This window comes from Athene noctua, chromosome 1 (genome assembly GCF_965140245.1).
Source record: "Athene noctua chromosome 1, bAthNoc1.hap1.1, whole genome shotgun sequence".
NCBI lineage: Eukaryota > Metazoa > Chordata > Aves > Strigiformes > Strigidae > Athene > Athene noctua.
In genome coordinates this window covers 115416925-115443972 of record NC_134037.1, presented here as the reverse complement: position 1 = coordinate 115443972, position 27048 = coordinate 115416925, and the positions used below count along the sequence as shown (strand labels likewise).

The 27048-nt window shown below is 47.3% G+C and overlaps 2 protein-coding genes across 2 annotated transcripts in view; both read right to left on the bottom strand.

The window, feature by feature from the left end:
• The window catches only part of ZC3H6 (zinc finger CCCH-type containing 6), a 28876-nt gene extending 14685 nt beyond the window's left edge, over nt 1–14191 (bottom strand). The window contains exons 1-3 of the mRNA XM_074920013.1: nt 13451–14191; nt 1638–1818; nt 143–268 (exon numbers count right to left, since the gene is read on the bottom strand). Of these exons, the coding sequence (XP_074776114.1) occupies nt 143–268; nt 1638–1818; nt 13451–13542 (399 nt within the window). The 5' untranslated portion in view covers nt 13543–14191. The remainder of the gene's footprint in view (nt 1–142; nt 269–1637; nt 1819–13450) is intronic.
• Nucleotides 14192–19555: 5364 nt separating this feature from the next.
• Nucleotides 19556–25703, bottom strand: FBLN7 (fibulin 7). Its single transcript, XM_074926713.1, has 8 exons — nt 25549–25703; nt 24066–24225; nt 23334–23504; nt 22691–22816; nt 22454–22591; nt 22227–22364; nt 21153–21291; nt 19556–20990 (listed from the first exon to the last, which is right to left on the bottom strand). Exons 1-8 carry the CDS (start codon nt 25651–25653, stop codon nt 20618–20620), a joined length of 1350 nt encoding a protein of 449 aa, XP_074782814.1. The 5' UTR covers nt 25654–25703; the 3' UTR covers nt 19556–20617.
• Between the last annotated feature and the right edge of the window lie 1345 nt (nt 25704–27048).

The following is a 27048-nucleotide window of genomic DNA, read 5'->3' as shown; positions in this document are numbered from 1 at the left end:
ATAGGAACTAGATGTGCTTCCTGAAATCTTTGACAATGGGCACTGTGGCCAAGTCAGCCTTCAAGAACTGCACCATTTACATTTGCATTTTTAAAATTACACCTAAATAAAGATATGAGAAGTCAGTTTCAAAAAATACTACCTGACTGAATGAAGAATCATAATCTCTGTATGAAGAGCTGCTACTCTTTTTATGTGGTCTTTCTGTACGCTCAATATCAGAGTCATGGCTGTAGTCTGAACTGTCATCACTGGAAGGAGAGTTATGCTGAAAAAAAGAAGAAAATGGCTCTCAAACATTGTTATATTTAGAATTCTTTGTCTAACTGGTCTGCTGTATATGAACTTAAAGGAAGCATTAGCCTAATAAATGAAAATATTTTTTTAACTCTCAAATATCTCTGCTTCTGGGGGAAGCTGAAGACAAGTACACCCCTTGATGACCCACTCTTTTTATCAGAGAAAGAGACCTGATCTGATGAGGCTTCTGAATGTAAACATTGAGGGCTATATGGTTTCTCTGGGTTAGGGTTATATCAGCTTCCTACCGGTCTCTCTGAGTCCTGCTTATTTGTGACATAGCAGGGATGCTGCTGGAAGGCTAACAAATCTGGGAGATGGCTAGAAACATGCGTATGACCATAGAAACCATTAGCATCCAATCACTAGCTGGGAGAAAACTCAGTGTTCCTGCATTACAAGTGTTTTATTTAGATGTATTGTTTCACAGAAAGTTTAGAGGGGAAACCATACTGTATTTCTATGATTTTTAGAGAATTACTATCAGGTTTAATTTTCTAGGTTAAAATTTTGTGAATGTCTTGAAGTTACTTAAGTTGATTAAAATATGTATTAGAAACATTATCTTAATGAACTTTACTAAAGATTCACTTAACTAGCCTGAAATACTCTCCCTCCATAAACATGATAATTAGCACAGAGTGAAACTGTCAATTTACATTTTGCCTTGTAGCCTAAAAAACTCTTACTCCCTATGGTTCAGCTATCATTACTGTTGTCAGTGGCCACTGCTTAACTTACCCCGTTGACTTAAAATTTAAACAATTTGAGAAATGGTTTAATACTTTGGCCTTTAGTGTCAGAACTATGGCAATCATTGACAACAGCAAAGAGTAAAATGCTCATAAATGTCAGTATTTTGTAAACTGCTATTAGAAAAAATATTGAAATAAATAAGCACCCAATAAAGATGTATATCACAAACAACAGTTACACCCACAGTCTAATTTGTTATTTCTTTTAAATATAAACAGATGAAAATCAAGTTTATGAAAATGCATTTAGGCAAAACTAACAAGTAACTTTCCAAATTATCATTTGAAATGTGCTATGGCTGGATTATTTAAAGATTTATTGTCTCTTACCCCACATAAACTGTCACTGAAATGTGTGAATATGCACTTTCATGTGTCAAAAGTCTATTTTTTTTTTTCTTTAATATTGAAATGCATTGGTAAGATAGGAATCTCAAAAATTGCACTCAAGAGTCTGAACAGCTGCCTAAACAGCAGTCAAACCATTTTAGATTTCTTCTCTAATTCCCTGAATCCTTGTCTAAACCTGGAAACCTGGTATTAAAATAAACACCTCCAATATTTTAGTTTGCATTTCCTAACCTTATGCTTATCCCGTCTTCTCCTTTTTGATTTTTTCTTTTCTTTTTCTTTTTTGCGTTTCTTCCGTGATTTTCTATGTCCTTTTTCATTTTTCTGTTTATCATCACCTTTTGTACCATGTTCTTTCACATCTTCATATGCTGCATCATCTATTTCACCATCTTCTAGCTCTCCATCTTCTCTGTAGGAGGAAAAATATCAATACAATAAAATTACATATTATCCATCTCATCTGTCCAACAGTGCAGTAAAAACAAACACAGTATTTATTCCCACCAGTTACATTTTGATACATGTGCATACACATTTTAATACATGTAACATCCCAAGAACTACTAGGATATTAGACTGTCTGTCAGAGTTACAGAAAAATGGAATGCAAGACCATATGGCTTTGAATTGTACTGCAAAATTTAGAAGTTTTAAAACTATGCGGGTTTTTTACTTCTGAGAACAAAGGTCCTCTTACATAGTTTTCTCCAACCTATATAAAAAAAACCTGCTTCAATATAAAGCACACTGTTGCCCTTAAACGGATTTCAAACTGAAGAGGTAGTTTAACCATCTCTAGAAATACTTCTACTACAATTAAATGTATTTGCAGAACAGATGCCGTCAAAATTAAAGGCCATTAAAACTCTCTGAAAACCACATAGTTAAAAGAGTAGCAATAATGAAAACAAGCAGTTGGGCACTGCAGGAAAAACTGCATAGTAACACAAATACATTTCCTTCAACACATCAACTCCTGGAACTAAAGATGGGTATGTAGTATCTAGGGTGTAATGGCCAAAGTCATGAGCAATTTGTAGAAGGAGAATTAATTCACCCATTAGGTGGATTTTTCAGCAGAAACTGGTAGTAATAGCTGACAAGAAAGAAGTAGTTAACATTTGGATGTCATTTGCTGGAACCTAAAAACTGACAGAAACCAGACATTTGATGATGTTATTTTTCTAAGCTACCCAGGGGAGATTTTTCTTTTTAAAATCTGTAACTGACATTTGTAAGGGTTTGTTTTATACATCAATGAATACTGTAAATGGAACAATATGCATGTGAATATAACTTCTGCATATGAATGTGTCTGTCTCAAAAATCTTCAAACTGGAGTAACATCAAAGGATGATTAAAAAAACCAAAAACCAAACTAACACAAAATGAAAAACTTTTAAGTGCTTATAGACTGAATAACAGAAAGGATTGTGCTTATCTCCATCAGTAGGGAAAAAAAGTTTCTATGATTACATAAGACTTTAAATAAAGTTTTGTCCACTGACTCAGACAATAACAACCCCGAATATATCTTGCCATGAAAGAAACATTTTGACAAAACACCAGCTACCTGTTTCTCATTCCTGTTTCAGACAGAACTGCTGAAGCAATCTCAACTCCCCTTCTACTATTTGGTATTTGCTGGGTTTTGGTCATGGAAGAATTTACTGCTTTTAAAGGTTTATAATTGGCTTTATATAACTATTTCTACATTAACACTACTTCAGGAATTCAGCCTTTGCAGGCATCATGGAATCTTATAGAAACTCAGTCCTGAATTTTGACATGGAGATTGCTTGAAAACGCCATCAGATGTATGGTGTCCTAAACCCTCACTCCTTGAACATACCAGATTCAGCAAATGGTGGTGGCAGCAAGGGGAGGAGCCTGTAGATAGTAGGACACTATATATATTAAGGAAATAAATTAAAACAAGACCAAACTAGTGCTGGGGGCAGTAGAAGGTTTTAGGACAGAAGTAGTGATTAGGCTATTAAATTGCCTTACAATTTTTCCCCTTCAGTCTGGTATCCACAACATATTAGCTAACCTGATGATCAATCCTGTCTACTTCAAGGAGCTGCAAATACTAGGAAGGGGGAAGGACTCACCAGGAAGTGCAAGACCTAAGTCTCCAAAGTAAAAAAAACAGTGGTTAAGAAGTTAGAAGCAACCCAAAGTCCTGACTTTTTGTAAGAGGAATAAATGGATATGCCAGGGAGAACAAAAGGGAACAAAACATGACTGCTGTATTGTCACCTTGGATGTTCTGCAACTTATTAGAATTAAATGCTCTTAGCAACCAAAATGCAAAAAAAGAAAACAAAAACAAAACCAAAGCAAAGCAAATAAAAAACCACCACCAAGATATGATTATAGATCATTAGTCAGCCAAAAAATGGAAGACACCCCCCCCCATTCAGATTATTGGCTCACATAAAGGCTCTGAAGAAAAACTAAGGAAATCCATCCATTTCGAAGTACCACCTCTTCACTTTTAATTCTCAACTACTGGTGGGATCCTACAGCATATCTACGGCAACTGCAACACTTTCCCATCATCTCATGGCAGTCCACTGCAACCACATAAAAACGAGTTATATACATCCGACCCTCATGAAGATGCTTCGCTGTATTACATGATCGAGAAGGGAACTCTAGGAACAATTTTAAGCAACACACAAGGATAGCTGGCCTATCTAGCAATTGCAAAAAAAGGTACTTGAATATGGGAGAAAATAATCTAGACAAGTATTGAAGACAGTTTTGTTTTGCAAAACAGCATGAAGTAACAGGTCTGGAAAGAAGGAACGTTTGTAAGAAGCTGTCAAATGTCAAAATATTAAAAAGTGGGCATATGAAGATTTAATCTGAAAAAAAGATTCTACTATGAAAGGTGTTATTTAAAGACCATCACTCACACTGACAGGCAGTAAAAGTTCTCAGCAAGCAGTGAGTGAAGTTTGAGGACTTACTGCCACAGGCAGTTGTTGAAGCAGACAGCAGCAGCCACAGAAAGAGACAAATTCACAGAAAACAAGCCCGTTAAAGGCATGGCTCTTCCCTCCAACACATTGAATACAACTGCGGGTGCTAAGAAAACAAAAGAGAACTTAGAAGGTAAAGAAAACTGCTTAATTGCTATGCTTTAAGCGTAGCTACACTGCAAATGCAGTCCTGGTTTTGCTTATGGCCTTAAACATTTAGGTGGTCACATTTTGAAAAGGACATTATTTTTTAGTGCAAATATAAACCAGTAAGAAGCTATGAAGCCAAAGTGAGCTTTTGAACAAGAAATTAATAATAAAGCTATGCCCACTACCAAGTGGGCACCAAACGTGAAGTACTGTGGTAGCTTCGGAACCCATTTTTATGTGATTTTTACAAGGTATTCACACAAAATCCTTACAGAGCCTCATGAAGGGGAACATAACACAGAGCTATTCTATTCCCACACTTAAAAAGAGATAAAGGATCTTCAGAATATGTATCCCAAACATAAAATAAATCCTGTCTTCAAACTCCATGGTGTCTGTTATCTCCAGTATTCCCTGACAAATTCTGAAGTACATCATAAAATATCCCAGGAAAGCATTTGTCACATTATTCCAGGAGATACTTGATTAATAAAGTGTGCCTAATGAAAGTGGAACACAAATATTTATGAAACACCTGCAGCTATTAGAAAAAACAACCTTTCATATTTTGACATGAGCTAAACTTACTCTCTCAAGGATGTCTACTCAATTAAAATATCCTCTTAATTAAAATGCCTACTGAAAACGCTCTTTGGGAAATAAGGTATTTACCAGTTACCAGTTCCTTTGGGAACTGCCATCATATATTTACACTTCTGGGATGCATCCAGGACTTGAATAACTTTCTAGACAAAACAATCGTGCAGAATCTCAGTAATACTATCCTTTGGACTGCACTTCAAAGGTAAGATTACAAAAGCCCTCTAATCCCCAAATGCTTAAATTCTTTCCACAACATCCTAGAATTTACCAAGCATTGAGCTTCAAGAATGTTAAGGGAAAAAAAAAAAAAAAAAGACTGGATAACTATGATTTGAAAAGATAATGGTAAAAAAATTTATCATTTCTTGGAAATAATTATTCTTCAAAGAAAGTTTACAGTAAGTGATAGGGCAGAATTACCTTGCAGTTTATAAATTTTTCCCCCTCATTTAAAATCTAAACTGGAACTTTATGTGAGAACGTGAGTATAGAGCCTACCCCTTTGAGAAGTTCACTTCCTAAATATATTCTACAGGCTTGGCCATAGCAAGCAGCTTTGGGAAGAGATTTCAAGTGATGCGAACCAAGACTGCCTCCTTTTCCACTATGAGCAATAAAAGTCAACAAACAGATGTGGTCTGGAAAAAACACAGCTAGCAGATTATTTTCTAGGAAATGGGTCCGAGTCTTAGGTTACCCTTGGCAGGTATCTACAGGAAACAAACCACAACACTGATCTAACAAGAAGCAACGTGAACTTCTGTTTTGCAAAGTACAGCTTCTTGCCTACAGAATACCTTAGTATGCTTCAATTATTGCTGGAAATGCCTGACACACAAAACCCAGAATTTTCTTAATCTACAAAAGCAAGAAAGTATAATTTTGTTGTCTTTTTCAAGATTCACTTCTCTTTCAACTACCTTACCCTACAAAGCAATACACCACAAAACCTTCACTGAAATAATGCCAACAAGCTGTGGGGGGAGTAGTTTACAATGCCTACACAAGGCATACCTCAGAATTCAAAAAGCTGCTGCACTGAAGGAACAAACACTGGCAATTTTTAACTTCTGCCAGGCGTTATTTTCTTGGGATTCTATACTTTTATTTGCAAAGGCTGAACTAAATCTGATGCACCTTCAGATTAACAGAAATTAATTCCTGATCTACTACAGTGCAAGCCTGCAGTATGAAATTCTGGCACAGAAAATAGCAGAAGAGGTTAACTCACCTCTAATCAGAGATCTCAGCTAGCATTACCAAGCCTTTCCCATCCTAGTGCATTTTAAGTCCTTTTGGAAGAGAAACAAAAGCATCTTAATTAAATACCCAGTTTAAGTTGCTTAGAGGTGTTTATCTACCAGTGCCTGACCTACTGGAACTCCTTTGTAAAGAGCCCTGGGACTCAAATGATTAAAACAACTGGCCATATGGTACCACTATTTCCTCATTAACCCATCGGACAGCAAATGCAGTCTTGCAATCCAGAACACAGGAGATGCAAAATTAAGTAACGTCACCTAGACTCCATGAGCTAAACAAATCCTGACTAAACAAAAGGCAGCATACTGGCTATGATTATTCTTATCAATCCCTGTACAAGGACTAGGTACACACATAAAAAATCTGGTTCATCTCCAAATGTAAGAGAAAGAACTAAAATTGTTGATGGATCATTCCCTCTTCCGCAATCTCCAGATACTCAGAACTTGATGGATGTGTGAAAACAAAACCAGAACGAATTTCTACTGTCCCAAGTGTATTTCTAAAGCACCTCCAAAATGGATTAGAAAGGCACATAAGTCAAATTATCTTTCAGGGGGAATCAGTCTGGTGAAATCACTGAAAGAGCAGTTATGCAAATATTTGGTTAGGGAAAACAAATCCACACATAATTCAACATTATTCTAGTGTTTGCAGTTTAATTTCTAACATTCAGGCTTGGCTTTAACTTACTTTTCTTGCCCTTAGTCCAAGTAATTTTTAAAAATAGCATTCTTTATGTTCAAAGAAGATTTACAACTCAACTTCCCTAAGTCCAAGATACAAAATTGAGATGTATTTTCTGAGTACACTGATGATTGTAGCTCTATTTTAAGAAAACTAAAGGATTTTTTCCCTGTGGGACTGTTCTTCCAATCTTCCTAACTTAGCATACCTGCAGGTACAGCAGGTGCTACGTTAAGAATCACACTTCTGTATGTTTTAAGAACTTACATGAAAAATGTGAATCTCTTATCATCAAACATTATTTTCTGTTAAATCCATTTTTGGTAGGTTTGATTCACAACTGAGGAAAGGTCTCCTTTAAAAATAATGACATTTTGTTTTAAAACATAATGTTTTTTACTTTATTTACAAGCCTTAGAGAGAATATTAATAGTCAAGACTTTCTGAAAGCATTACCAAGACTAGAAAAAGTATACAGCAGATAAAAATTAAAGGCTGCAAACACCTCCCTTTTGTACACATAAAGGACACAGTAGCAAGAATGAAAACTTTATGCATGAGCAGATCTCTAACACATTAAGCAGTAATTTTTGTTTTAAGCAGCTACTAATTTCTGGTGATAACTGAATATTACTATTCAAAAAGAAAATAAAATCTATTTCTTCCTAAAGTGAGTGCATTGTTAAACCTCAACCTCTTATTACTGCAATTAGTTCTAAAAGAGACAGGTTATCAGAAAACATCAAGGATGTCTAAAAACTCATCTTCTCGTACAGAAACAGTACGTTAACAGCCTTTAATTTACAGGGGCTGATAACAGCATCATATACTTGTTCTGCTAGCCTCTGTGATAGGGACATACAATCCAGTAGAGAGAGTTTAAACTGATGTGAAACCAGAGTGGTTTTGACACTGGTCAAGACTTAGTGAAAAAGCCTTACACATCCCTCCCAGATTTTTTCCTACTTAGCTTCCTTTGAGTATGTTTTTCTTAGGACTCCAAACTAGATTTCTCCCTCCAACCCTATTCTAGCTCCTCATATACTCCTGCTGCTTCATATAATCCTCCTGCAAATATTTTCCACGCTCTATGCATCTAGAAAAACATGGTGCTATGCAGCACTCGTGACTGCACAGACATCCATGGCTATCACTTCTCATCATTACATGCTCACTGTCTGTCCTGTTCACTAACAGTGATGAACCCACAATACTCTCACAGGTAAAATTTTGGTTTAATAAAATTATGGAGAGCACAATAACTCAGATTCAAATGACATGAAAATTACACATCTAAAATAAGATCTTAAGAGGGCTAAAAGTCAGAAATGAATCTGTCCTAGCACACTATGAATTAATAAGGAAAATAACTACAAAGCTAGAAGGTGTTGTTGCAGTTAACACAACAAGCCAGTGTCCACTGAGAATCGGCGCTGGGTTCTTTGACAATGTTATGCAGGTCACAGCACTTTTCAACTGACCATTAGTTGTGACCACTCTGCAAATGTGAAGTTGTTTTAATCTACAGCCAGGCAGTGAAATTGCATCATGAAAAATTACAGGCCAGATTGCCTGGGGTTTTTAACCTCTGTTTTGCTTTCATCCCCAGGGCTAGCTGTAACAGATACTATGTTCCCATAAAACGGGAGAAGGAAGTAAGGAAGACAGCAGTGAGGCATGCCAAATAGCTTCCTGTGGGGGTACTGCAGGCCAAGGAAAAACTTTTGGACAATGCACCTTCTCACCCTGCTGCCTAACCATCTCCAGTCTCTGGGGTTTATTACCATAGAAGAAATTACAGAAATTCACACGGGCCACCTCCTCCTCAGAGTAACAGCTATGTCAGCCATCTGCATTTCCGCCACTCCTGCCATGTTTGCTGGATGGCAAGCAAGCCTTGTTTGCCCACGGGGCATATTTGGGAGTGATTATCTCTTTACTTCGTAGTTTCCTAATATCAAAGCAAGTTTTGAAATCATGCTCAAAACCAGTAAATCACTACAAGGCTGCATTCACTGATGACAAACAACTTCAATTTAACATGAACACATTCTTTGGTGATTAACTATTACTGAGAAAATAAAATCTCTAACAACAGCTATAAGTAAACATTTTCAAACCAAACTGCAGATGTGGACAGGGGGCATGAAAGCACTGGATAGAATGAGAGATGCATTTAAGTCATCAAGTTTAACTAAAGATGGATGGAAGCCTTGTGGCAAGGAAGACTGGGAGAGCAGTCAGGCTGGACAAGAGCAGCTAGGATGAGAGGAGATCTTTAGCTCTTCTGCTCCACAAATGCTTCCCTGGTTTGTAACACTACGATGTTTCACAGAGCTGAGGAGCACACAGATCAAGACAAGCCACAGGCAAAGCCGCTTGCAATATAATGTTGACTAAGCAGTTCCGGAAAAAAAGTACAACTAAGGTATATAGTACAGATTTCAATTTGCTGTTACTAATCTTGGTTACAACCCACCACTTGCATTTTTCCCTTTACTTGCCACTGGCTGTAATTTAACAGAGCAGGTCTCCATTACAGTGAACCAGACCAACCTGTTAGAGCAGGAAAGTGTAAATCATGCTTGCCAAGGACAGGAGCGCAAAACTGGTACATGGAAAGGGAGCAGCTGGAAGAGGAAACTGAGAAAATAAAAGTAAAAACAAAGGGGTAGCTGGGGAGAGTCTCTATTCACCTGCCTCATCTGGATGTACACCAGGCACACACAGCTGGCAAAGGAGAGGCTTTGGAAGAGCAGCACAACAGCTAAAAGCAGGCAGACTCACATCATCAAACACTTCAGCTATCCTTCATAAAACTCAAATCAGTTTATCCTGAATAAGAAAGTGACTATGCAAACTCCATTTTTAAATGTAAAAATTATACCAAATACATAATGAAAAAGTGTACAATGAGAATTAGCATGGTTCTTGGGAAAAGGAATCTGAAATGCAACAGAGAAGCCCAGCTTTGAAGGGGATTTTCTAAACACCCTCTGCAAAAATCAGAACAATTTTCTAAAGAAAGTTCACAGGCCACTCAGGTGTCTGTTGCAGAGCTGTCTCTAATGTGGAATTACCATTATTGAACATTGAGCAAGCAGAAAGGGGCCTGATACTTACACTTGCAATGCAACTCATAGGACCATGCTGGCTATAGAAGCATTGTTTGCACGCCTGTGATCTGTGAGTTATCATCTAAATGTTCAGACCTATCCTGAAGTCACTGCTATTTTTACAGCAGAAAGTGGTATAAAAAAATCTCCAAGTCTGGAGATTAAATGACAGTAAAGCAGAGATAGCCAACAGAAAGTATCAGTACCAACCTAACGTTTTAGATTTCAAAATAAATGAACTCTTAAGTTATTTTCTAAAGTTCCTGGCAATTGCAAAGCTGGCACCGATTTCAAATGCTGAACCAACCGTAGCAAACAAGTCCTTCTCTCGCCTCTAACTGCTCACTATTAGTCAGAAAATCAAAATCTACAGAAGTCTGCATGAGGACTGAATTCTTTTATATTTGTGACAAGCATTTAGTTCTTCTCTTAGGCATGTACATTCATCTACAACATGATGTATAGGTAGGACAATGACTACAAAATAGAGTTTAAGAGAAACATGAAGCGCCCAGACCTGCAGACAGTGGTAACAGCAACCACAAACTATCACAAGTAATCTGACCTCGATGACCTCTGGAAGACAGCGATAATTTGCACATTTACATACATTTGTGTATTTATTTGCTGTAACTGAGTCTGCCTGCACCCTGCCTCTGACTTCTTTCTTACCCTATCAAAGATTACCTATGTAACAAGCAACCCTTAATAAAACCTAACTTCACAGGAAAAGCTTTAAAAAACCACCTATTATCCCTGTGTATATAGTTTCAAATACTTCATCAGAGACAATGTCTCCACAATGAGTTAATTAAAAATTTTAAAGAATGAAAAATCTTCCTCACTTAATCAGGTGCCCCATCTATAAACCAAGAAAACAGACTTTAGATTAACAGTCTTCCAGTTTATAATATTCAAGGTGTGGACAGACAAGGGTTTTTTACTATTTTCTACTGCTCAGAAACACTAACCAGCTTCTTTATAATTCTACATATCAGCTCAAAATCAAACTAACTAAATGTTAACAGAAAAGCTATTAATTTATGCGGCATAGACTGATCTGTTAAATGATTTCAGCAGCTTCCTGTTATGGACTGTACCTACAGTAAATTAGTCCTACGGAACTACCAATGCAGTAAAAAACTGATTGCAAGACAAAACATATTGAAACTAGACGTGTTAATTTTAAAATACCAAGCTAGTATTACAGTGAGACCCCAACATAAGGCAACTCAGAATGCAAGTGTATCAGGTACTTGCATCTCTCCCATAGACCTTACAACTGGCTTTTCAACTGACTACAACGGAGACTGGACAAAACCAATTCAGTACTAAAAAATGTTCACCATTAAAGCTGTGCTGCCCCTCCCCTCGGTGAGTCAACTGTGTTTTCTGTGGAGGGAAAGACCCCGTTTCTCTTTAGGCCTTCCCAGTCATTAACTGGTAGCAAAATCTTCATATGCTTCAGAAATCTTAAATACTACATTTTGATGGGATTACATATGCACACCTAATATAATACAAATATTAATATTTTGGGCTAGTTTTTATAACAACACTCTAGGTGTATTACGAATACACTTTACCCATCTCGGATCAGAGGGGAACAGAAGTTTTACGAAAGTCTTGTTTACAAAAAGTATTATTTAACAGGTAAATGTATTTATTGTTAGTCTTCTACTCTTCTGAAATTAAAACATTATGAAGTGATGTTTACAAATTAACCTGTATTAAAAGTACATTAGACTACTAGGTAGTACTTATTTATTCTATTTCGTAATTTACCAGTGTAACAACAGGCATACCGGTGAGAACAACTGGTTAGAGGAACTCTATTTGTCAACATCACGTGAGTAACTCCAAGTTAGAAAAAATACGCTTCCAGCAGAACAGTGGGTAACTTGGCCTTGTCCTCAAGGACTTTAAAACACAAAGTATTTTCAATCCCTGAAACAGTAAAAAGTCACAGACTTCCTAACTCCAGGAACTCTGAAACACTTTGCCTGCTGCTGCTGGAGAGTTTTAATATGTAGTTATGCCCTATCTTCAGTAATCCCAGCGGATTACTAGTTTGTTTTTTACACAGCACTCTTTCTGGAACATACACCGACACGATTTACAGTTTCACAATTAAAAGCAGGAAGAATCAGCAAGAATCAGCAGCTCTGGGGTCTGCCCTGAACCTGTCACTCAATCACAGTATGATTTTTGGATCAGTCAGTCAGCTTGTGCGTCTTCCCAATTTGTAACACAGAATTAGTGACTCCTTCTCCAGTGAGGGAACAGTTACGTCCGCTCACAAGCCTTTTTTTTTTTTTTCTTCTGTTTTTCAGTCCTCTGAAGCAAGTACCAAGCACAGTTGTGGAGCTGTGTGGGGAGGACAGACTGAAGCCCAGCTGTCAAAACCCAGCATTTTTAACTCCTGCAGTTGTGTCACGAATGCTCTGAGTAGATGTAGACTGAAGGACTGGTTGCTGTCACCATGGCATAGTATTTTTGGATCTAGTTAGGAAGGCCAGGGCTGCCTGGAGAAAGGATTTGAATTTCCAGCAGCTGCAGGAGAGAAAGGGGGGGAGGAACAGAGGTCCTTTCACCAGGAACAGGACTCTGGTTTTCTGCGCATGGGGATTGAGAGGTGGCAAAGATAACGTCAGTCAGACCTTAATCTGCATAAAAAAAGATCCAGTTAAATGTGTACGGTGTAATCTGGCAAGAAAATGACATTAAATATGGATCTAGTGAGAGATTCTTGTATGAACAAAAACAATAGGAAAAAAAAAAAAAAACAAAAAACAACCCACAACTCAAAGCACCCTTTCCTACCTGACTCTAGCAGCACCAGGGCAAGGGAGAAAAAGAACAATGGTGACATTCAACAGACACCCGCTGGAAAGTGCAATTTATGGAAAGAAATGGAAAACAGTCCCCCTTCCCAGCCAGAGTAAATAAATGAAGATGTAATACGCATGCATTCCAAAAAATAAAACCCTACTAATAATGCACTTCTAATTCAGTGACACCCCCCCTCCCCTCCCTGCATTCCCCACCACCACCACCACCACCACCCCCCCAGTCCTCACCCCGGTCTTCCAGCCTGAAGGTGACCTGCCCCCACAAAAACATCGTTAACCCCCTAGGCACATTAACAGACAGCATCATCATCATTATCAGCATCACCATCACCCCACTAGTATCACCATTATGAGAAGCGGAGAGAAGAATGTTACTCGACCTTTCGTCCCCTGCATGTTGCCTGTCAGAGTCGGGCATGTTTGGGTCAAGAACTGGGTTTGGGGGTTTGGAGAACAGGCTTTCAAAGGCCATTGTGCTGGCTGTGGTGTGGTGAGGAGGAGGAGGGAGGTGGAGGAAGGCAGGACACTGCCGCTGCCCGTGGTGCGGAGGGAGGAGGAGGAGGTGGCGGCGGCGGCGGCGCGCACAGCCGCTCTGGGGGCGGCTCGGTGAGGAGGAGGGTCGGGTCCCTCAGTGAGGAGAGATGATGAAGGTTTCACTCACGGTTACTTAGTGAGACACTAACGGGCACTCAGTGCAGGGCGAGGCTGCACAGGCTGAGCCCGGCCGCCCCGCGCGGGCAGGAGGAGGAAGAGGCAGCAGCGGCGGCGGCTCGGAGGAGCAGGCCCGGGGCACAGGAGAACGAGAGGACACACACACGGGGGAAGGGAGGTGCTGGTGGCCGGAGATGGCTGCCCTAATTCTTCCTTACAAACATGGCGCCCGCTCGAGGCACTCTCACAAAATGGCGGCGGCGGCGGCGGCAGCAGCAGCGGCGGCGGCGGAGAACGGCGGCGGCGGCGGCGGCAGCGACCCCCGGCGCTTGCCCCCCAGCTCGCTCAGCGGCCGCGGCCCGCACGCGCCGCCGCCACCACCACCACTACTGCGTCTTCCGCGCCCGTCGGGGCCGCGATGGCGTCGCCTCGCGCTGGCCGCCGCCGCCGCCGCCCGCGATCACGCTCCTCCTCCGACAGCCGCCGCCGCCCCGCCCCCCGAGAGCCGCTGTTGGCTGGCGGCGACCGGCGTCACCGGCCCGGCCGAGCCACCCATTGGCAGCGGCGCGCCGCCCGTCACGCCGCCGTGACGTCGCGCGAGCGCGGCGAGCCCCACCCTCTCCCGCCGCCCCGCGCAGAGCGAGGGGTGCGCGCGCTTGCGCGCGCCCCAGAGGGGGTCGGGGCCCCGCCCCGCCTCGCCTCGCCGTGTGCGGGCTGGCGTCACGTGCGCGCGCCGCCGGCCGTGATGGCGGACGTTGTCCGTTATGGAGCTTCCGGGACATCCCCCCCCCGCCCCGCGGCGGCTTCCGCCCCGCGCCGCCTCGCGAGAGCCCAGAGCGGAACCCGCCCGCCCGCCGCTCCTTTCACGGTGCTGCTGCGGAGGGAGCCCGCGGCCTGCTGCCCCCCGCCCACCCCCGCCGCTGGGCCAGGCCTCCTGCTGCCCTCGGCAGCGCTGGGCGCTTCGTTCCTTCCGAGAGTGACTTTTCTCATTAAAACAAGTGTTTCCCAGCCCAGGGTGGTTGTCAGACGTGTGGTCCTTCCCAGGTAAAGGCCATCACCCTGTGCTTCCTCAGGCTGGGGAGCATTTAAAATGAGGGGCCTAGGGTTGACTGCACGTTAGCCAGGACAGGTAATAAAACTGTGTACTTGGAGAAGGGGCTGTTGGCCGGGGTGTGAGAAAACTCGGTATTAAAGCCGTTAAGATATATAGGTTAAGGGAGGATAGACTTGTTGGCATCGCTCCGTAATGACTATTCTTTTAATACAAGGGAGGAAACTCAAAACTCATTAAGAAAGCATTAATAGAGCTATGGAACAAAATGCTAAAGAGCCTTAGTGAAGCCAACAGTGATAAAACCAACCTTGCAATGTTCATGTAGATGATTGTATCGTGGGAAATTTAACTTTGTGCTGTAACTGGGGCAGGCGTGCCCTGTGCCTTCAGCAGCTGTTGCTGGATCGCAGCCCTTCGCAGACTGACGTTCCCCCATCTTCTCACTGCTCTGGTAACACAGGCAGCAGCTTTCAGCCTCCCTTTCTGTGGGCATCATTTTGCCTTTTCAGTGAATTTCATTCTCTGCTGCAATACTGCGTCTCCAAGTTCAGTACCTTCACCTCAGGACAGCCTCATCCAATTCAAATAAACAGCATCAGCTGTAGATGTCACTTCATTGCTCATCATTTCCTCCATAAACTTTATGTGTCTGTTTACAACAACACTGGCACCAAGATGGAGATATCCCACCTGCTGGACCTCCTCATGCTGAGAGCTGGCCTTTTATTCCTGCCGTGCTTCTGCTGACTTTCAGCAGTTCATAGTCCCCAGGAGAAGCTTGTTTGTTCTCTAACCATTTTAATGATTTTTATTTTCACATTTTCTTTTGAGGGACTCTGTTAGAACTTTCTGGAAAAATCCCAAGTAAGTTACATCAACTTATTTTCCCTTACAGGCTAGTCTCCCTGGCTTGCAGGACATATGACTCTCTTTTTCCAGTGCCAGCAATCCTAAGAAAATATAAAATTAAAAAAAAAAAAAAGAACACCCACATCGGTTCCCATTTGGGAGGGATGTTTTTTCCCTTACAGAGAGGCAAAGTGTGGCGGCCCCACATCCATGAAGAAAGAACCATCTCTCCATGGTCTTACGCATCAGTCTGGTACCTGATCAAGATGAGTAGGACAAGAGATCATGGCCAAGGGTTCAGATCATCACCTAAGTCTACAGTCAAGCCAGGAAACCAGCTCTCCTGCAGCTCAGGTACTGAAATAGGGCTTCAGGGAGCATAGGAGGGGTGCAGGTGGTGTCCTCAGGTGGGGCTGGTGAGGGCCATTAGGGCTAATTAGGCCAATTAGCACCATTGCAAGGTAAGCATCTCCGTGTGGTGTGCAGCCCAGGAGATAATGCTCACAGGGCTGAGTACCACTTTGTCAGGCAACGGGCAAAAAGGGATTTGAAATTCAGAATAAAAGACTGGCTTCTCCTTTTTGTGTCACAGGCACAAAAATCCATTTTAAACGAAAATGTGTGCAGCTGCTTGTTTAAATATCCCTACATGTGTTTATGTTGTCAGGGAAAAAGGTATGCTTCTGAGAAGCTCCTGAATGGCTTTTTTTTTTTTTTCGGAGTATAACTAAATTTGGCAATAGCAGCTAAACAAATTCCCTAGTATGCACTCTCGGAATCACAAATATACTGGGATCTGGGGTATGGTGTGGAGAGCGTAGCAACATACCTAGCAACCGTAACAAATAAAAATGTCGTGGTTCAGCTCCTCATTAAAGCCTGTAATGGGATTAATAAGTGTTTTGGCGTGTGTGCTTGTGCTTTTGCTTCAGCAAGTATTCGAACTGTGATACGAATCTGTGGGGTGGGAGGAGACATGGCAGCGCTGAAGGACGTGCTGTGCACTAGGGGCAGACTTCTCGGGATGCTAGTAATAAAATTCAGGTTTTAACCTGCAGTTGAAAATAACCTGATGTTCCTGTGTGTGTCAGAGAGACGTCATTCTTTTGTTTGCAGGGATGTATCTCATTAGACTGAAGGCGCAGAGGAGCGCAGGGATGCCCAGGACTTTGGATGCTCAGCAGGGAAAGGGCCATCAGGAATGTATTTTGGAAGGAGGATGATGAGTAGGAGGAGAAAATGGGACATGAAGCTGTGGTAGCCTCCTCCTCTCGCCCCTGCCCTGAGGTTGGGGCTTGTCTCCCCTCCAGGAGTGAAGAGGAGAGGGAGCACTTTCCCACGCAGACTTCAGAAATTCAAAGGCATGTATTTCTCTCCTGGTACTTTGGCAGGCGCTGTGCAGCAGCCCTCCAAGGCCACCTCCATGCGAGGTCTTCAGCCTTTGCATCCTCACGTCCAGCCTTTTGGGGTGAGACACCGCAGCTTTGAGGCTCGGGTAGGGCACCAACTCTTCCTAGGGCACAGGGAGCGCATCTGGAGTCAGCTGCGCCAGGGACTGCCTGCCTCCAGCCCATGAAAGGGGAGCAGAGGCAAACCAGCTATTTTTTGAGCTCCTAAATATTATTGTCCCAAAGAGTTGTATTTTACCAGGGCCAGAAGAGCCTCTCTCTGCGCATTCCAGGGTCAAGAAGTCTGCAAGATGCTGGAGCGGCTGCTCTGGGAGGGGAAAAAAAAATCTCCTTTAGTCAGCTCAAATGCTGGCCAGAGGTTTGCAGCCCAGTCCAGACACTGGAGAGCCGACCTTAAACGTTTCTGGCCTGAAAGGGAGATCTGTAGCCAGCTAATGCTGGAGAGATGGCTGAGCTTCCCAGCTCTGGTCCTGGCCCTTGAGGCGGGCGAGAAGCAGCTGGGAAGACGGGCACAGCTTTGCAAGCGCCGGCAGCGTGCCAGCCCATCCTGGAGAGGGGAAACCAGTTCACCCTGGCCTTAGGAATTAGGAAAATGTTGTCAGTTTGGGGCTGTGTTGCAAGGAAAAGCCTCCAGTGCAAAGGTCCAAGCGCCCGTCTCCAGCCTCATTAGCCGGTTAAAGCATCAGATGGAAACTATTCTGCCCCGTCAAGAACTTATCCTCTTACAGACTCCTGGTGTCGGCTGGCAAGGCAGGGAGGAGGAAAAGTGCCGTCAGTGCAAGGATGATGAAATGCATGGTTTGAGCCATCAGAAGTATCGCACTAAGGACAGGCGATGAAGAAGGCAGAGGTAAGGCACCAGGAGCTGCTCCTGGCACATCCCCAGCCTCCTCTGTTGCATTTCATAGAGGACCACGTCCCCAAGTGCAGGGATCTCCTCATCCTTAAAACACGGTAATGACCCAGAGGCACATCTAACCAGGCTGGGCAACTGCAGCCGGGTGGACCCTGCTCTGGCAAACCACAGGTTCTGACTGCCTGCTCTGTAGCCTTTCTCCTAACTTTGTTTTCTTTCCCAAAGGTGTCTGTCCCTCTTCAGCTTTCCCTAAAAAATAAAATAAAATAAAATATTCCTTCTCATTTCAGCTCAGATCCTTTCCTGTTATGACTTCTGCCTCCCAGCAGTGATTTTTGGTGGCGTATGAGGACGCAGCCAGCCGCCTCCGCAGCGCTGCTCTCTTATCTAAGGCGCTAATTTAAAACACACACTGAGCTGGGTTCACGGGGATAACTGCTTCCTTTCCTGGACAAAACGCGACTTGGCCAGGGTCCAGATAGCTCCGAGGAAAACCTCGTCGCATCCTGGGATGCAGGCGCATGGTGGAGCAGTCCAGTGGCGTGTCCTGCTCATTCCCTGTCCCTCCTCTGACGATGCCTGGCATTGTCCCCGGCATAGCCCTGGCTGCGCGCTGAGCTGGCACCTGCAGGATTTCACCCCCAACATGCCGATGGGGGAAGGGAAGGGTGCGTTTCCCTAGGCCTACCCCCACGGACCAAATTTTATCCACGTGTTTTTCTTCTCCCCACATCCTGAGGACCCTTTGGGCTGCCTTTGGCAGAGTCCTCTTTGTCTGCGGGTGCGCCTCCACCTCTGCTCTTATGCCACTGGGCTTTAAAGGGCATTTCTCCCTGGCAGGCTTTCTCTGTCCCTGTGCATGCTGAGGAAATAAAACCAGGCATGTCCTGATATTGCAACCCAGTTTCTCTTGCAGCACAACCTTCTGTGGGGCCTCCACGAGCCAGGTCTGAAAAGCCTTTTCCTTCGCCATGCTGAGGCCAGCTGTGTGGTGACACCCCCCAGGGTTAACGGGGTGTCCTCAGCAGGACAGGTTGGTCCTCCTGCCTTGGGAGAGGATGTCTCTGAGGGAGGCAGCACTGAGCCGCCCCACCAGCCGCTACTTTCTCCTCTCCTGATGGTCCTCCTGGGATTTGTCCTGCAGCTGGGGGTCTTGCCCTGTGGATCTCCACCACCCACATCTAAAGCCAGGCCACCCCTCTCCACCACACCAGGCTGCAGAAAGCTGCACTTTCAGAAAAGCTTTTTAGCTTTTTTCAAGACTGTTGGGTTTTCATTTCCCTCCCCCAGCGCAACCCTGAGATGCATTTCCCTGCCCAGCTCCATCATCCAGCCAGAGCTCCCGCCAACCCAAACATCCTCCATCTACCATGCCTGGGCTCCGGCAGCCTCACACCGGCAGTGGCGAGGAGCAGGCACTGAATGTCTCCTTGTTCTGCGGGGAGAGATCCTGCCCCCCTCCAGAGCTTCCATGGAAAAGCCTAAAAAAAAAATCCAGGAGCTCGATTCCCTTCCAAGTAACATAGGGCAGAAAAATAAAAATAAAGGAGGCAGGTTCTTGCCCCAGGGAACCTGACCACCCCCCCACCCCGCCCCCGATGGCTTTGGGTGAGCATAGCCCCCAGGTCGCATGTGCATCGGATACTCTATTCTGCTCTGCCCCTGCTCAGAGGCTATATCATCATTTAATTGTACTAAAACCAGCATAATGGAGAAACATGCATAACATTGGGGTTTTGTGGTTAACATGCACAAGCGCTGTATCAGGGAACAGGTACCGAGGGGGAAGGGTGTAAGATGGGGGAGGTGGGTGTGGGTGTGTCCCCCTGGCACATGTTACAGCCAACCCCAGCTATTCCTGGAGCTGCTTACACACAGCGAGGTACAGGCTTCAGCTGACTGAAAAATGAAATATTCACACCTCAAGCTCCCGCCAAGAGCAGCCAGATCCCTCCCTGAGGTCATGGCGTTGGGGGGTGGATGCACACGCACACAACCCAGTTCAAGGAGGTTGAAGGAGCTGCTGCTCATGGGCTGAAGCATGGGACAGCCCTGGCCCATTGCCCGCACTCGTCTGCAGGGCACTGGGACCCCTCCTTTACCCAGCAAGCAACGTCCTGCTTGCCCAGGAGGGCACTGAGAGCCAGCTGGGTCTTGTGGGGATGGATGTTCATGGGTTTTCCAAGTCCCAGCCAATCCCAGGGGTTTTCTCAGCTACCAAAAGGGAGCAGAGGCTGTTTTTACAGGTCTGGGGTCAATGCAAGCAAGCCCAGGCCAGTGGGGAAGAGGGTGGTAGCCACTATAAGCCTCCCTCCTCCTGCATGCACCAGTTTAACTTACTTCCTAAAGAAAAAAAGGAATTAAAAGGGAAATAAGGGCTGTGGTTTCTATCCACTGTTTTCTGTAGGCACCAAGGCTGCGGGACACCATCCTTCTGGAGCCTCGGGCAAGGACAATGCTCTGCTCCTGTGCCCCAGCAAGCGGGTAACCCCTGCACCTGATTTCTTTGAACCTCATTTGCTTTTTTTTTTCCCCCACATATGTGGGTGTAAAAGCCGCCTGGGCAGAATAAACAACGCAGAGGGGAGGATGGTTGGCTGCAGAGAGGCTTCAACGTGGGATGTCACCTGGAGCTCCCACTACACGCCTGCCTCCAGGGCTAGTGCTTTCGGGTGGAGGATGCTGAGCAGGGACCATCGCCATCAGGGAAGCCGCCCTGGCTGCTGCCTTAAAACTCATAGGCGGAGACAAAGACAGTGATTTTGGACACGTGCTTGGCTTGGAAGACCCGATCCAGGTACTCAGACATGTCCACGTCCACCTGGATGGTCTGGGGACCCTTGAGGCTCTGCACCAGGATGAGCTCCCCGGTCTGCCGGTCCGAGCGCTGCATCACAAAGTGGCCGCGGTTGTTGCCCCCCACGATGCCGAAGCGCAGGCTGTCGGGCCCTGGCCGGCCGGGCGCTGCTGCCGTGGCCATGCGGAAGAGCGGGGTGGGCGTCAGGAGGTTGGATGGCAGGGGAAGGTAGTGGAATGAGATGGTTTTGGGTGCTTGGTGGCACGACCGGCTCTCCATGGGGCAGGGGTTGCGCTCGCACTGGCTGCAAAAGGCAAAAGTGGGGGGAGGTTTTCAGGGAGTCCCAGGGATGCGGGGTCCATGCCCCCCACCATCCATAGCACCCATATGGATGCTATGCATGTGGCTTTGGGACCCAGCACCCCCCAAAAAAACCAAAGCGGGGTTTGCACCCTGCCACACTTACAAGGGTGATGTTTTGACGTAGGTGATGTTGCCAGTGGGCTGGGGGCACTGGGGGTTGACACACTGGAAGCCCCCCCCCGTGTTAATGCAGGTGGTCCCCCTCGTGCAGTTATCCTGGGACAGGGCACACTCGTTGATGTCTGCAAAACAGGGGTGGGCAGTGGGTCAAGCTTACCAGGAGACCTCAAACCCACCTCACTGAAGGGTTCCTTTTGGTGGAAAATAGGCAGAAGCACCTTAAAATGGGTCAAACATGAACAAAAAAAGTAAGAGAGTATGGTTGAAACCACCTAAATCACCTGAAATCCTGTTCTGCACCTGCTCTCCTCTCCCCAAACTCTGCCCTGGGCCAGCAAGGGCAGCACTCTCACAGCAGGAGGGCAACTTATTTTCCTAACTTTCTGCTAAGTTGTTTGAAAACGTAGTATCTTTATTTATTAAACACCTGTGTAACCGCTAAGATACCTGGCAATAAAATCAGGAGCTTTGAATCCAGATATTTGCTGGGAGCATTAGCAAGATGCTATGAAAACACGCAGAAATTAGGGAGAAAAGGAGAAAGCATGAGTTTTCTCACCATGAACTGCAAAAAGCAACACTTTATAGCACAAAAGAAATCCCTGTTTTCAGGAGGAGACTTTCATACAAGCAGTTCTGGCCATCCCTACCTGGTGCTGCTTTGCTTTGCTCTCAACCGGCACCCCAACTCCCCTGTTTTAGGAGGAGAAGCTGCTGGCCTCTGAGCTGACCCCTTGCCATGTAATTATTGGTTTTTAATGCTATTTGTGTTTCTTCTCAGGGATGCCACATTCGTGGAGACAGCTCCACCACTGCAGCAGGGCTTCCATTCTTTTTTTTGGCAAGATGCAGCAAGCATTTGCTAGCACTTGAACCTCCATCATTTTCCTCCCCTCTGCACTCAGCCTGGGAACCACCTCTTTACACGAACCCACCCGGATTTTTATGTGCAGGAACACTTGCAAATAAAGAAAAAAAAGGAGAAAAAAATTTTAAAAGCAACTGTGTAAGTAGGGAAAAAGTGGTAAATCCATGGGTTTCCAGCCGCCCCCCTCACCTTCACAGCTCTTGCTGTCGCCCAGGAGGATGTACCCACTGGGGCAGGTGCAGCGGTAGGAGCCGGGGAGGTTGACGCAGGTGTGGGCACAGAGCCGGGGACCCTGTTCCCGCTTGTACACCTCGCACTCGTTGAGGTCTGTGGAGAGATGAGGGGAGCGGGTGCACAGCCGAGACCCTGCAGCTCACCCCACTGCCGCTGCTGCCGTCCCCCCCAGCACAGCTCACCCTGGCAGAGGCCGTTGGCGGCCGTGCCGCTCATGTGGAAGCCAGGCTCGCAGCTACAGTGCTGGGTCCGGTCAATCTGGGCACAGCGGGGCTGTCGGCTGAACGCTGGGTCATCCGTCACGCTCCAGGAGGGGGGAGCTGGGGGAGACACCGCAGGATGGGGTTTGGAATGAGGTAGAGTACCGAAATATGCCTGGAGGGTGGTAGGGCATCCACACTGGCGGAGGGATCACCCACCCGTCTGTGCCTGGTACTGGCAGGTGGCTCCAGTCCACTGCTGGGGGCAGAGGCACTTGTACTGGTTCAGCCCTTCCAGGCACGTCCCACCGTTCTGGCAGGGGCTGCTCGAGCACTCGCTGATCTCTGCAAAATAGCCATATTTTAAAATTTAATCTTATTTTATTTTATTTGGGAAGCAAGCCACAGGAAGGCCGTATGCACCAGGCCACTTTGGTACCCCACAGCACATTATAACCATTTATTTTGACAAACTCAGACACTGGCTGTTTCCGATCCTGTGGCACTGCCCCAGTACAAAAGTTTGCTACGACGCAGGGAGCCATCACAGCACTGATGCCTTTTCCCCTCATCTCTGTTGCTGAGCTGCAGACGAGGCTCCAGCAGTAATTTCCAGTTTTCCTTGAGGATGAGAAACCCCAAATCACGGTCCGCAGTAGCCGCAGCATCCCTGGGATGTTGGCTAGCTGGGACCCAAAGAGAGCTGCAATACTTCCCGGTTTGGTGAACCCCAATAATCCCCCATGTTTAAATAAACGCAAATTGCATCCCACTCTTGCAAATGACAGCTGCAGGTGCAAAGCAGCCCTACAGGCATGGCTGCCTGCCCAGCAGCCCTGCCATAGGCAGCCCAGAGCAGTACCTGCACAGCGGGGCTCCTGCCCAGTCCAGCTGCCGTTGGCCTGGCACGTCCGCGTGCTGGAGCCCAGGAGCTGGAAACCGGGGTTGCAGGTGAAATGAACCTCGTGCTCCACCAAATATTTGGTGCCAAACTTCCTCCCATCCGCAGGGGCTTGCAGGGCAGGGCAGGAGGCTGCAACAGCACCGTGGGGAGGGGGGGGTCAGTATTCAGATGGGTGCTTTGGCGGAGCACTGCCTTATCTTTCCTCCCCCCAACTCTACCTGAGCCACTGTTCACCCAGCTGCTCTGAGACCCCCTCTTTACTGTTATTTTTCGCAGATATTGGCCTGCTGAGGTTAATCAGCAACATCCAGTCCACAGGGAAAGCCCAGCAGGGATGCTGAGACTGAGCATCACTGGCAAGGGTTTGGTGGCATTTTTGCTAGCCTTCTCAAGCTCCCTGCACAGGACTGTGGCTCTTTTGCTGGAGACATGGTTTTCCAGCCCACTTGCCTCCAGTGCTTTGCCAGGAGCTCTCTGCTTTGCAGCTAAGGGCTTTTGAACCTCACCACAACTTACCAGGCTGGAGAAGTGCTCGAATTCACAAGCACAAATTGCCAGCATGAATACAGGTATCTCCATCCATGGAGATGCCTAAACCTCCACCCATCACAGCCCTGAGCACCCCAACCTGCCCACCTCAGTGTCCTCCAAGGCCATAAAAGCAACTGGTAGGACCCGGGGAGGACTCACTGGCTGGCGGCTTGGGGGTGGCTTTGGCCAGGGAGGCGTGCAGGGTGCTCAGACGGCTCTTCATCAGGCGGAGACCCTCGGCGAAGCGCGTCTCCTGCCCCTTCAGCAGCTGCTGCATCTGTCGGATGGCGGCAAGGAGCTGCTGCCTGCTGAGGCAGCTCTGTGGGGACAGGGTGGCAGCTCAGCAGGGGGGGACATCACTCTGACCCCCCTCCTGCCATGTCACCCAGGACCCAACCTGCTGCACGCAGTCTGCCCCGGCTGCAGGATGATGCTCATGCAGGAGCTCTGCAGCATCAAAGGTCCCCTGAAATAGCTGATTTTATATTTTTTCCTCCACTTACCCAGATGCAGAAGGTTTTTTAGCCTCTGCAAGACATCCTCAGCTCAGGCATGGTCTCCTGCATCTAAATGGGTAACACAGCGCTACAAGCAGAGCTGTAATCACTTTGTTAGCCCTGGGAGAGATGCCATAACTCATGTTTCATCCTGCTGGAGCTAGAGCCATGTCCCACTTCCACATTACAAAATAAGAGGAAAACAGCTGTCTTGTGAGTTCTGCTGGGGCCAGGAACACTGGTGGGACTCCTGCCTGCAAACCGATTGCTACCACGGGGCTGACTCATGCAGGAGACGGGCATCATTATTATAGGTTTCCTGCAGAATTGGCTTAAAACCGAAGAAAAAGAGCAAGGGCTGAGCAAAGTCAAGCCAGTTTTAGAGCTCAGAGCTTCACAGAGGTTATGGGGATAAGAGCACACAGGTCTGGTCTAGGTGGCACAAGGCTGGAGGCAAATGAGCTCTGGGGAAAGCAAGCCAAGCTGCCGGGCACCGGTCCACCTGGCCCAAGGGATGTCTTTCCCCCCTGAGCTACACCATGCAGGGGTGAAGTTATTCTTGTTTCCAAATAGCTACCGAAGGTTTACAAAGAAGAAAAAAAAGCCAGCCCCAAGCAGCATGCTGTGCTCTGCTTCCCTTGGTGCGGTTTGGGGGGTCACGGGCTGCTGGTGGGGATGAGCCAGTCTGTGCCTGGAGCTCTGGGGTGCCCCGCGCCGAGGGGGAGGGAGGCAAGAGCAGAGATGCCTGGCATGTAGCTCGCTTTAATAAACAGCTCTTTGTTAGGGCTGGTTTTAACTTCAAGAGCCAGCAGCCTGAACTCCCCACGGGATGCTGAACCGTCGCAAAACCCCGCTCTCCCATAAAACCGGGAGGATCTTTGCTCCCGCTGTGCTCGATGGTGACTTCAGGTTTGGGCTAAGAAGGAAAAAAGAGCCCAAAAGAAACCGGGCCCGGTTTAAGCCCTGTTTAAGCTTCCCCCTCGGCTTTGCCCACCTGTTTGCTGGGGCCAGGGCAGGAGCGCGGTCTGCACAGGACGGGCAAACACAGCGCGCTGGCACTGGGGGCCGGGCTGAAGAGGAGAGGGGACCCTCCCCCACCCCAAAAACTCTTTCCGAGGGGGGTCCCCCCCCGGCTCCCCGCTCACCTGGGGCGCCGGCGCCGCCGGGAGCAGCAGCAGCAGCAGCAGCAGCGGCGGCAGCAGCAGCAGCAGCAGCGGCGGCAGCGGGAGGCGGCACCGCGCCCCCGGCATGGTCCGGCGGCCGGCGCGGCTCTGGTCCGCCGAGGAAGGGCTCTCTCGGGCGCCGGCAGCCGCCTCTCCCCGCCCCGGCCCGGCCCGGCCCGGCAGCGAGCTCTCCCGCCCGCGCCGCCCCCGCCCCACGCGCGGCCACGCTCCCCTGTGGAGAGGGACGCGGCGCTTCCACGCCCCGGAGAGACGGGTCCCCACGCCCCGGCACTGGCCTTTTTCCAGGGGGGATGCTGCTCCCCCCTCCGCAGCCCCTAAACCCCCTTCCCCAGCTCGGCACCCCCTGTCCAGCCCCTGCACCCCATCCTCAGCCCGGCACCCCTTCCTTCAGCCCCTACACCTCATCCTCTGCCCCTGCACCTCTTCCTTCAGTCCCTGCACCCCCTCTCCAGCCCCTGCACCCCTTCCTTCAGCCCCTACACCCCATCCTCTGCTCCTGCACCCCTTCCTTCAGCCCCTGCACCACCTCCCCAGGCCCTGCATCCCTTCCTTCAGCCCCTGCATCCCCTCCACAGGCCGGCACCCCTTCTCCAGCCCTGGCACCCTCTCCCCAGCCCTACACGCCCCCCTCCTTCAGCCCCTGCACTTCCCAACCCCTGCACACCCCCCCCAGCCCCTGCATCCCCTCCTCAGCCCCTGCACCTCTTCCTTCAGCCCCTGCACCCCATCCTCAGCCCCTGCACCCCTTCCTTCAGCCCCTACACCCCATCCTCTGCCCCTGCACCTCTTCCTTCAGCCACTGCACCCCCCTCCCCAGCCCTGCACCCCTGCAGGAGAGGCAGGAGTCAGCCGGGCAGTGCGCGGGGTCCCGGCTCCATCTGCTGGGCTATGGCCGGGTGGCTGGTCGCTGTACAGCAGCGCTGGCCATGGAAAGATGAGAAATCACCCCAGACTGAGGAAGGGAAACTGGGAAGGGCCAGGCCATCGCAGGGCGGGCGGCTCCATCCCTCCCCAGACCCCACTTACAGACTCCTCTGTTTCCTTGCTGTTGCAAGATGAGCGACGGTTTTCTTGGCACACAGCTGGGACAGAGGGAATCCTGCTGTCTGAGAGAAAGGGATTTCGAGGCGCCCACTGTTCCTGTTGGGGCTCTGCCTGGTGATTTTCGATGGGGATGTCTCACAGGGTAAAACCCTACCAGTGGGCTGCATAGCAGGAACCCAGACCATGCACAGGGTCACCCGTCACAAAAGCCACAACAAATATTGACAAAGAGAAAAAAAAAAAACAGGCCACGCAAGGCCAGTCGCACCCTTGCCGTTTGCTGCCAGCACAGCCTGGATGGCAGGAAGCCAGCCCCACATGGGGGGACATGGGGGAGCTTGCTGTGTGTCCCCACACCTTGGCACCACCACCCCCGGCTGTGCTCTGTTACCCCCGGGGAGGTTAGGGGCTGCCCCT